Source organism: Falco rusticolus, chromosome 9, assembly GCF_015220075.1.
Source record: "Falco rusticolus isolate bFalRus1 chromosome 9, bFalRus1.pri, whole genome shotgun sequence".
Taxonomy (NCBI): domain Eukaryota; kingdom Metazoa; phylum Chordata; class Aves; order Falconiformes; family Falconidae; genus Falco; species Falco rusticolus.
Genome location: NC_051195.1, coordinates 50,547,576 through 50,559,470, shown reverse-complemented (window position 1 = coordinate 50,559,470; position 11,895 = coordinate 50,547,576). Strand labels below are relative to the sequence as shown.

The 11,895-nt window shown below is 36.7% G+C and overlaps 1 protein-coding gene across 8 annotated transcripts in view; it reads left to right on the top strand.

Moving 5' to 3' along the window:
• The window catches only part of RC3H2 (ring finger and CCCH-type domains 2), a 31,209-nt gene extending 19,341 nt beyond the window's left edge, over window positions 1-11,868 (top strand). For 3 of the 8 annotated variants that reach the window (XM_037399124.1, XM_037399120.1, XM_037399121.1), the window contains 8 exons: window positions 820-975; window positions 2,357-2,570; window positions 2,728-2,812; window positions 3,350-3,431; window positions 3,841-3,975; window positions 4,533-4,640; window positions 5,690-5,838; window positions 6,452-11,868. In XM_037399124.1, the coding sequence (XP_037255021.1) occupies window positions 820-975; window positions 2,357-2,570; window positions 2,728-2,812; window positions 3,350-3,431; window positions 3,841-3,975; window positions 4,533-4,640; window positions 5,690-5,838; window positions 6,452-6,650 (1,128 nt within the window). In that variant the 3' untranslated portion in view covers window positions 6,651-11,868. Of the gene's footprint in view, window positions 1-819; window positions 976-2,356; window positions 2,571-2,727; window positions 2,813-3,349; window positions 3,432-3,840; window positions 3,976-4,532; window positions 4,641-5,689 lie in introns of all 8 variants that reach the window. The other 5 variants (XM_037399123.1, XM_037399127.1, XM_037399125.1 and 2 more) reach the window with 4 other exon arrangements.
• Window positions 11,869-11,895: the final 27 nt, after the last annotated feature.

Here is an 11,895-nt window from a genome sequence, read left to right as displayed (position 1 = left end):
TTTCCATTAAGAAGAACCATCCCTTTTATACTCCAAATGGCATTACAACATGATGAGTAGAGTGAATCAAGCTGCAAATGCTTGTAAAGTCCTAGAGAATATATATCCCTTAAAAGTGGCAAATGGTGTTGGTAGAACATTGTGTACTTGGGTGATAAGTTCTGTAAACAAGAATGGAAACTCTTCAAAAGTGAATTATTTTTTTTTTTCTTCAAAAGCACGCTAACTTGTGGTATTTATTTTCTATATATGTAAATTAAATGCATCCAAGAAACTAGTTTGAGAACCATTGTGCCAAGTACTCTTTGCTGTGGTTTGACAGTTCCCTTGATGATATTTAAGGGGTTATTCAGAAAAGACCTGGTAAGGAAGATGTAGCTGAAATCCCTTATGGGTGCATTCAAGGTAGATCAGGATTTCGTCCTTTTCATCCAAATTGGAGGGTTCCAAGTCATACTTCTATCTGTCACTGGCTTGTATCTTAAAGGAAAATACATGGCTTCCTCTCAGTTTAATTACTGTAGGTATTTGCCTGAAGAAACCTGCCACTAACATAGTGACACTGATTTCAATCTGTCATCTTGGCAGACCAGGCAGTTATTTGTAGTGGCAAAGCTTGCCTGCCTTTGACAGCCATCAGCTGCACTGGTTTTAAGTTTGATGGAATAGGTTACGTTGTCCCTAAGTCAAGTCTTGAATGTGACTAGAACTCCTTGATTGACTTTTGAGATAATTAAATAGCAGTAAATGTTTTTTCTTATTTTAAGACTGAATTCCCTGGTTTTATTATTCACTGCTTATTTATTCCCTTTTCTATAGTTCTCAGAGAGTGTCAGTGATTTGAGTGGAACTAAATTTGAGGAAGACCATCTCTCTCACTATTCACCGTGGTCTTGTGGCACTATTGGCTCTTGTATAAATGCTATCGACTCAGAGCCCAAGGATGTGATTGCCAATTCAAATGCCGTGTTAATGGTAGGGGTTTTCTGCATGTTATCTCATTACTGTAATGATACTTACATGCTGAAGTGTCTTCTGTTTAGTTAAACAAGCCTTTTTTTTTTTTTTTTTGATAGCTTCTATTCTTAGTATTTTTAAAGTGGTTCTGCCCATTTGAAGTTATTTTGGAATATCTTTTCCCAGTTTTGTAAATAAACATGTATTTACTTCAGTGACAGAATGTAGTGCCAATTCTCCGATGTCTGAAACAGCTATTTTAATAACAGATCTCTGTAAATCAAACTTGAAGCCAAAATATTTTGAGTCAGTGGTCTGTAAACTGGTAAGAATCATTAGTTTTTAAATGTATTCTCTGATTATTAAGAGTGGGATACAAATTTTTGACTTTTTAATTGTTTGTCTCTCTTCAGAGTTCTTTGTATAAAAGTATATGTGTATACATACATCCTTAGAATTTCTGAGGGATCTAAAATAGTCTCAGAATACGTTGCAGTGGCAGACTTGACTGGTTAATGCAGGGTCACCGTGGTCAGTTCAGGACAGGTGTTTCCACTGCAGAAACACATCTCCTGTTGGGCTTATGTGCAGTAGTCCATCTTGTACAGATGAATCACTGGCCTTTTCAGGATTCTGGGATTTGTTATGTTGCCATTGTTTCAGAAAATCTTTATTTTGAAGTTAATCCCCAGAGCAACGTGCACTCACAGAGAAAAGTTGAAATGCTGTGGACCCAGGAGAATCTGCAGAAACTTTTATCTCAACTGCTTTGTACCCACAGAGAATCTGTATGTGAACTATTTTCCTAGCCTACCTCTTATTTGGGTGGAAGGCACGTTCTCCCCTAATAAGCAGTTTAATGGCAACAGATCTGTGAACAAAAAATACAACTTATTTTTATCACTGAATTGCCATGAGAGGGAAAAAAAGGCTAACTGAAAGACTTTAAGAAACAAAAAATCTGTAGTATGAATCATGGAACACAGCTTACCTCCGGAGGGGTAAGAGCTCATGCTTTTTGGAGACTTTCCGCTATGCAGTGTAGTAGGTTACTTGTATGTTCTATGAATCAAATCTCATCCCAAGCTGCCTTTGACCCCTTCAAGTATGGGAAAGGGTACTGAAGGACCTTAAAGCATACTGGAAACATTTTTTCGCCTGGAAACACAGGCTTGGAAAAGGAAAGTTATTTTTTCTAGCACTGGTAATAGCTTTCTCGTGGTAAGTTTGCTGTTAAAGGTCAGTAGTTAAATCATTGAGGCCCTTCTTGGCTCTCTAGTTGGACAGATTTTCAGCAGTTGTTGTATTCAGCAACAATAATCAGAAAATTATTGGTCAACTGAGGAATCTTGAGTAACCTCAAATGAGTCCATGTATCTTCTGTCTCCTAAATACGTAGGATTTGGACAGCGGGGATGTTAAAAGGAGAGTGCATTTATTTGAAACTCAGAGACGGGCAAAGGAAGAAGATCCTATAATCCCGTTTAGCGATGGACCGATCATCTCCAAGTGGGGTGCAATCTCCAGGTCATCCCGCACGGGTTATCACACGACAGATCCTATTCAGGCCACTGCTTCCCAAGGAAGTGCTACTAAACCCATCAGTGTATCAGGTACAAGTACAGGCTTCATATGACAATACAGCATACGTCACGAGCATTTCATCCTATTCGTGCTTACCACAGCAATGAAGATGCAAAGACCTAAAACACCTGCATATCTCATTTTAAGAACAGAGGAGATAATGAAAGGTATCTTAATTTGTTGCAGATTATGTCCCTTATGTCAATGCTGTTGACTCAAGATGGAGTGCCTATGGTTCAGATTCTACTTCATCTGCACGTTACGCAGAACGGTATGGATTTTTTCCCGTGCTCTATTAAAAGAAGTATTTTCTATAGCTAGCTGTTCTTCTAAATCCTTAATGTGGGGGAGGGGGGAAATTTGGAACTATTAGTAGACATTCTTAACTTTAAAGTAAAAGATTTTTTTTTCCTATCCAGCATAAAGCCTTGGAAAAACCAGGTTAAAACTTGTGTAGTCTTTAATACTTAATGCAGTTAATAATACCCAATTACTAGTAACGTAACCCTTGAGAGACCTAATCAAAGAATTGGAGTCAGGTACTGCCATGCTGTAATGTCCAAAATCTATGATCTCTAGTAGGTTCTTTCAAGTCTTCTTGCCTCATCTTACCCATATGTGAAATAAGGATCTTTGCGTCCTGTAATGCCTTGGGGTGTTGTGAGCCCCAATGAAGATGAAGAGCGCTTTATCTTAGCCACATCATTTCTGTCCAAAAAGCGAACATGGATAGACTAATGAAGTTTATGGGGCCTTTGATTTAGATAACTTGTTTTTAATTCCTAGTTTTACCTTCTTTCTCTTAAAGGGACAGGTTCATAGTTACAGATTTGTCTGGTCACAGAAAGCATTCCAGCACTGGAGATCTGTTGAGTATTGAATTACAGCAGGTAAGATCAGATATTATACCACTTGGGGGGTTTTAATTTTAAAAAAAAGTGATTTATTAAAGTGATTTTAAATAACTTTTCTTAGTGTAGCCTACAGAAAATAGCGCAATTAACGAAATGATCAATAAGGGCTAACTAGGTGCTAGTCCTGCAACACTTAATATGATGCATAAGGCCTGCTAATATATATGAGCTATTCCATTGAGATCAGTAAGACCATTTTTGGGAGAAGGTAGTGGTACTGATACATGTGAGCAAATGTGGAACCAAATAAATGCTATGCATTAAAAGAATGCATAGTTAGCCATCTAGCAAAAGAACTGTTCTTTTTGTAGGCTGATTTATTTTGCCATTTGACAATACATGGTTTAAGTGTGGTTATTGGTAACTGATATGTTTCTTTCTATAGGCCAAAAGTAACTCATTATTACTTCAGAGAGAGGCAAATGCACTAGCCATGCAGCAGAAGTGGAATTCTCTAGATGAAGGCAGTCGTCTTACCTTAAATCTTTTAAGCAAGGAAATTGATTTGAGGAATGGTGAGGTAAAGAAAGGGGTAATTGGGATGGAACAAACTTTTGAGGTTTGTCATGTATCCATAAGTGCATGCATTTTAACTAAGAATTAAAACTCTTTAGTTTTAATATTCCCAAATATTTATAACGCATTTGTGCAAGTTAAATCACTGCTGTTTCACCTAGTTATTTCCCTGAGAAGAAGTAGGTGCACCCGCTATGCTGCTGCTCCAATCATCCATCTACAAAACGGGAAGAACGTGACAATCCATTTTTGTGCTATCGTTAACTTTTTCATTCTACTTGTACATGTCATAAACATAAACATTCTGCCATTGTACTCCACAGAAATTTCTGCTTCAGTATTCATTTTACCCCTCTGTTTCAGTACTTAAATGTGATTAGATTTAGCTTTGTATTGTGTTGTCTATGCACGAAGTTCTATTTGTGTCTAACTAGTTCTTCTGTATTGTAGAAATGTTGCGTCCTAGAAGTGCATCTTCTGTTTTCCCTTTGGTACTTGTGTTGCGTGAAGCAGGTAAAAAGTCAATTTGATATTTACAGAGCATACCAATTCTTTTTTTAGACTGATTATACTGAAGACTGTGCAGACACAAAGCCAGATCGAGACATTGAACTGGAGCTGTCAGCCCTTGATACCGATGAACCTGATGGGCAAGGTGAACAAATAGAAGTAAGTACAAAAATCTGTGTGTCTGAAGAGGTCACTGGGTCCTTTTATTAGTTATTAAAACAGTTCTATAATTTCTTTGTGAATTAGTAGATAATGTTGATAGCAAAGCCTTTTGGTTTTAGTCTTTGTAGTGATACCAGACGTTTGCCTTATTTTAACACTAGGGGTCTCATACTTCTCATTCAGGTACCTGGAGGTTAATACTACCAAAGTTAAAAACAGCTCACTGTGTTCTTTGACGTAGCTTTGAGGTTTTTGCTCTTCATCTTTCGATAGCAAGTAATGATGTGGAGTCTGTTCTTTCCCTTTCCTCTCCAGTGTCGAAACTGTAGTTAAGAACGTTTTACACTGAAGTTTACATTTAAATGTGATCATGTAATTTAAACTTTATGCTCACCTGATTCTAATAGTAAAGTCATTTAAATGATTGTTCTTTTCTTTTGCCTATTCCTTCATTGTTTGTTTTGTAATTCTGTGCATCTGCCCCAGTTTATTCTGTTATTTCCTCCTTTGCTGTACAGTCATAAAATATTCTGGTGTTCATTCCAAGCATTAGGATCAATTGTCCTCTTTGTAAAGCATCATACACTTATGAAAAATGGAGTTTCTTATCTGGAACATATTCCATAATACAGTCCAATACTGGCTTACAGTACTGGCTACAGTTTTTGTTTGCTCTGCCCGTGGCATGTGGTGCAGTACTGTAGTATGAATTGTGAATTGCCATTATATGGGTGGAAGGACCTTTATTTTTAGTCTTTCCTCTACCCCTAATTATTGAAACAACTCTCACTGTCTTTGTCTCCTTCATATCTCACCTGATAAATAATTTTTTAGCAACTGACATTTGTGCTGCTGTTGTAATTCACTGCTGTCTCTGAATTATGTTTTTTTTTCTTTTTCCTATAGTAAAATGTGGTAGACATTGCAACAGCATGAAATAAAAATGAGTTTTCTGATGAGACTCCCATTTCCATCAGCTTTATGTAGTGGAAAATTTAAAGTTGGTAGCAACAGTATTGATGGACTTTTCTCCTTTTCTTCTGTAGGAGATTCTGGATATACAGCTAGGTATTAGTTCTCAAGATGATCAGCTGCTCAATGGAACAACTGTAGAGAATGGGCATCTGCTAAAGCAGCACCAGAAAGAATCTATGGAACAGAAGAGACAAAGTTTAGGTGAAGACCTTGTGATTCTGTGAGTGTTAGACAAAACAGCAGTGTCTGCCAGTATTAGACAAACAGCAGCAACAGAATAGTTGAAGCAAGATTATTTAAGGATGAACTGCCTACCTACTCAGACTTGGATTAGACATCTGCATTGTGTGTACATGGTGAAGTGAGAAGAACCTGTTAAGAAATAGAATTAGGTGACAAGTATGAAAGTCACAGGATGGTACCGTTGTTCGTATGCACTGTTGTAATCATATATACTGAAACGTGTCACAGCTGTTAAAAATACCTTTCACATTCAGTAAGCAAAAAATGCAAAAGTATTTTTATAGTTAACAGAAATCAAGAAAAACTTCAAAAGGTTAAATGTCATACTGTTTGCACAAATCTCAATAGAGAGGTAGTTTTTAAAATACACTATTTTAGGTTTATACGTTCTGTAGTCTTTAATGTATAATGCAGCCTTTAAAAATGAGGCAGACTACATTTAACATCTTGAGCGTACCGTTCCATAGTAAGATGTTTAGCCTGTTGCTAAAAATGAGTTTATATCATTATTTATTTAATGCACACAATTCAGTTGCGGATACTTGTGCATGTCCTTGTTTAATATTTGTGTAACTTATTTTTCTCCTCAGGGAGGAGCAGAAAACAATCCTGCCCGTAACTTCTTGCTTCAGTCAGCCGATCACAACATCTGTTAGCAATGCAAGCTGCCTGCCCATCAGCACATCAGTCAGTGTTGGCAGCCTCATTTTGAAAACTGCTCACATTATGTCTGAGGATAAAAATGACTTTTTAAAGCCTGTTGCAAATGGCAGGATGGTTAACAGCTGAAAGGCATTCATCTTTCCAGCTTGTGACCACACCATGGAAGCATTTACACTAGCTTTTTATATATATAATATATATTATATAATGTATATTTTTTTTAAAAAAAATAATATTGGGGTCATGCATTTCCTGTGGACTCTTTGATACTTCAAGCCCCTCTCGCATTAGCATTCTGAAGAAAAAAAAAACTTACTTTACTAGGGTAAGGTGTTCACTTTCCACAAATGAATGGAATTTGGACATTGTTTTACTTAAGCTTAAAGCAGCTTTTTATGAGTTTGTAGCAATCCGGTGCGGTATCTGAGCCATTCTTGTTTAAAATGGCTTCTGTAGAAAACTAACAACTCAGTTATTTAAACTAGCAGGATCCTACGATGATACATCTAGTGAAAGGAAGACTAACTTATTTGTCTCTATTTTGTTTCATGAGAGAAGAACTTGCGTCTTGTTGCAGCTGCTTTTTCTTTAGTTGTGGAACTTTGCATGGAGTATTGTTTCCTGTTTGAAGACTGAGAGGTGGAGATTTGGACTTAAGACTTTTACAGGGTTAACACACCATTAGCTTTGCACTGCTACGTTATTTGCAGGTCTGTGGTGCAGTGCTCTGCTGCAGCTTTTTGTTTCCATTCCCACCCCACCCCCAATTTCTGCTTTAGTACTGTAGATACACATACACAGGCTACTTGTCCAAGTGAAGTTATCAGAAGTAAACCAAGTGCCTAAGTCCTCCAGCTGATGTACTAGGTATTGATTTCCCCAAGTTATACGTGAAACAATTTTCAACCATTTTGAGAGGTTATGCACTAATGTAACAGCAATTTTGGGTTTTCTTTTTTTTTTTTTTTATTAATAGTTCTCAACTTGGAGATTATAGAATCCAGATGACTTGGCAAAAAGTATCAGGTGCTCTTGGCTTTCCTTTGAAAACCCTGTATGTAGTGTTTGCACTGACTAACAAGATGGTGTTGCTGTTTTTTGTACTGTTTTTTTTATTTAAACTAAATATTGGGAATTTAAGGCGGTTGTATTACCTTTGTTAAATGTTGTTAATCATAATTTTATATTCAGGTTTAATTTTTGCTTGTTCAGTGGCAACTTATTTTCAAAGACCTTGAAAATACAATAATATAGCATTATCTGACCTTCATAGTACTGAAAAATATATGAATTTATGCCCTGTTAAGATGTGACACAGAACCATGTTAGACATGTCAACTGAAAATTGTTTTTCGTAACTATACACAAACTAGAGCCCTGGGCATATGTTTTTGAGAAGCTGAAAAATCCACTTTTTTTTTTTTTTTTTAAAGAAAACAGGACTCTCTCTCCTGATGATTACTATCTTCTTTGTCCTGTTACTTTTTTTTGTGACAAGTTTTACTTTTTTTTTATGTTTTTATTAACTTCTGTGAAGTTGTTTACTCTGAAAATTGTACTGGAATATTTTAAGCCAAGCTGATCTTTCACCAGGTGTACTGCATGTAAGGGCTTTTCCTGCTAGCAAAATGCTTAAAGAGGATCATGTTACTGGTCGTCTGAGTTGTTATTTTACAAAATCACAGCTATGTGGTCGGGTAAGATTTTGATAATTGTTTTGTGCACGCTTCTGGGGGGTGGGGGTTGGCATTTCCCTGAGGGTTACTGATTAGACTAAGTAAATATTGGTGTTTGATATCTCTCCTAATGAACCTGTCCATGAAATAATTATGTTGTAAATATACCTGAAAATCCAAGGGTTAGTTTTGATATTCTGGTGTCAGTATGGAAGATCTTACACATCTATTTAATACTCAAATGTAAAGGAATGTATGTAGAAAAACAGTCAAGTAGTCTTTTCTTAGTTTCCTTTGGCTGTTGCTGTACCTTCCTATAGCCAGTGCCACCTCATAGCTAGGGTTAGACTGATGCTTTGTTTCACTCGCAACTTGAAGTGAATGGATACAAGAACCAGACCACCTTTGTCACCTTAACTTATTTCCTATTGATGTTAACTTTAACTTAGAATGTTAGACATAAATATGATTGTTGTATATTTTATACCAAGACCATTCTGTAAATATGAATTTATATTACTTTTGAAATGCTTCTGAGATACTATTATTTGCTGTACAATGTAATTCGAAAACAGATATGCAAACAAGTATGTCTCTTTCATGGATATTTAAACAGTGAGATCTTCCATGTTGAAGGTGATGTAATTTTTTTAAAAGATTTTTAAATTTTAAATTGCTATTTTGTTACAAAAATAGAGAAAATATAAAGGTTTGAGAAGTCCTTATTTGCCCTCAGGGAAAGAGCCCTCTGTGCACCAGAACTCCACAGAACATCTTCAGCATGATCTGAGGGTGAATATATACTACATAAATTGATTGTGTATTTACCTTAACTTTTTAATTTTAAAATTGCAATTTTAAAAACTTGGTTGTGCTCTGCTGGAGGGGGATTGGGATAAGCTGCTTACACACATTTGCCTGTTTGTCCAGTGAAATTACATAAGCCTAACATATTCCTGCCAACCATTTCGGCATATTTAAGAAGAGATGTATCTATATACTCGTCTGCAGCAGGAGGTCCCATGATATAGCAGTTCTCTAGTATGACCATACACTTCATATGGAAAGTTGGTTCTTAACTGAGGCTAGGATTTTTTAGTTGAATTTTTTTTATATATAGAATGACAGGAAAAAGAATTATTTGGGGGTTTTAACAGCATGCCAGCTTTGTCTTACAGTTTTAATACTGTGTGGTTTTTGCCATGAAACTAGGCCCTCCAGTGCCCAGACGAGGAGAAGCTATGGGTGGGAGCCTAGTGCTGGCTGGCTTTGAAGTTTCAGCCCTTGACCCTACACAAACAAGGATGTGTAAATTTGTCTAGTTGCAAATCAGGTGCCTTTGGGCTAGGGAAGGGCTTATTTTCTGGCACTGAGATACAGTGACATCTTTGTGTGTTAATAGCAGTGATTCCCATGTAGGTTTTGGCCTAACTTACCTGTGCTGTCAGAAAAAAAGGCCCATAGCAGATTGGGGAAAGAGATTGGCTCTTTTGCTTTGCTTGGACAAGCATTTTGGGTTGTTTTGGTTTGTTTTTTTGTTTTGTGGGGGTTTTTGTTGGGTTATTTTGTTGAAATTTTTTCCCCCACTAGGGGTACAGCAGGGATTTCACATGCAAGAGATACAGGAATTATAAGTATCTAAGTTAATTGTGTTGCCTCACTACCTGGATTCATTCCTTGGTTTGCCTCATTTCCCACATAGGTCTTAATAGAGACTAATGCTTGTGCTGGGAGAATGCTTGTGTGAGAAAGTAATTATCTGTACATTCTTAACGTATACTTAGAGCAGAGTGATTGCCCTGCTACTGATATTTTGTTCCTGTAAACAGGTGACAAGAAATGATTCTTAGTGTTTATGCAGATTTTGCATTGTAGAATGTATACTAGACCCTTCAAAGGAAAGGTTAGACTCTTTGCAAAGCAAACTGGCATTGGTTCTTGGTAGTCTAGTACAGGGACACTAAAGTTTGGCATTTGATTTAGGAAAGAAGAAAAAAAAAAAAAGCTGTATGCAGCTAATTATGTTAAATAAGCTCTTAATTGCTCTTTGTGGAAGCCTAATTTGGAAGGTTTTAGTGCTTTGATAACACAATTGAAATTTTAATTTATCCTGTACTCAAGAGCTGAATGCTGTTCGTGTATAATAGTGTACTAGGCTGGATGAGGTACAAAATAATGCACAGTGGTCAGAAACAGCTGAGGAAAGAATATTTAAAATTACTTGATCTAAACTCAGAATAGTTCCAAACATTGTTTTTGTTTTGCTTTTTTAAAGCACAAGTTGTCAAGTTGTACCTGTTGCTGTACATAAACACTGTATGCCAGCAGCTCCTTGATCATATTTGTGAACAGACTTTTCATTATTATTAGACTGTTATTAAAGGAAGATGTGGCATTTGAGAGTGTAACAAAATGAGAAATGATCGGATTATCTATAGTATGTAAAAGTCCATTCTTTATGTTGTAGTTTAATCCCTTTGTTAGGAAATTCCCTCTCATTGAGGGACCTCTTCTGCAAGCAGAACACAATAAATGTGCTTTTTTTAAATGACCCAATTTTCCAGTATAAATGAACAGCTGACTGGCAGTAGTCATCACCATGCATCTCTTTGCTGGCAAGGGAGCACAACAAGGAAAGAAAAAAAAAAAAAAAACCAAACCCCAAACTGTCAGTGATGAGATGAAACAAATCTGAATAATCAAAATGACCAATAGGTGAACATAATACTACACCCCGTTATTTAAGAAGGATGCTTGTGGAAGCTTTTAATCACTCAAGTTTTTGCTGTAAAAGCGAAAATAAAACAGAGCCTGGCTGCATTTATTACTGCCAAAAGCCAAGGTCATTTGCACATAGCCCATCAATTTATCCAGAGTAGATCTCAGTTAATCCAAGGCATGGAAATGCATGCATTTTCTTAGCTGGGCAAACAAGTACATTATACAGTAGTTGTGATACAACACATGTGGCTTTTATTTGTACTGCACATACCCACTGTACAGCCACTCAGAAGTATTGTGGTTAGCTTGCAGCATCTGCTGTCCGCATTTATACTGTTTACTGCGTATTCTTTTCCCTGGAAGTTTTAAAGAAAATTTTTTTTCTTGTTGCATTGATTACATTTTATAAATTTGCTTAGCTGGAAAGTTTGGGAAAAGAGGCCTGTTTGTCAATTGTACAACCGATTGTGAAGCTCTAGTGTGAATATTTTTACGTCTGTATTAGACATTTTCTTTGCAAATCTATTGTTCGATTGAAATGTAAATGAAATAAAAGATGGTGTACACCCATCATGTATAAAGCAGGCACCATCGCTACGATGGATTTAATGCTCATTTTTATGGCGCATTCTCAGCTTCTATTTAAAACTATAATTTAAAAAAAATAATCTGTAAAATGAAATGGGGATATATGGGGGAGTAAATTCTATTCCGTTTATTTCGGTTTTGAGTTCCCATGGTAACGTCCCTTGGTGTTAGAGGTAGGGGGGCCCCGGCGGCGGGGCGCTGCTGTGTTTGCTGTAGCACTGAAGTGAAGAGGTTGTAGCTTTGGCTGGTCACGGAGTAGAGCATCCTGGTTTTTCAGTGTTTGAGAGACTTGATGGAAGAAGTTTGCAGTATTGACATGTATTTGCATGCACGAATAAAAATTATTTGTCCACCTTAAAGCGCCTCTCTGCCTTTAAAAGGGGGGT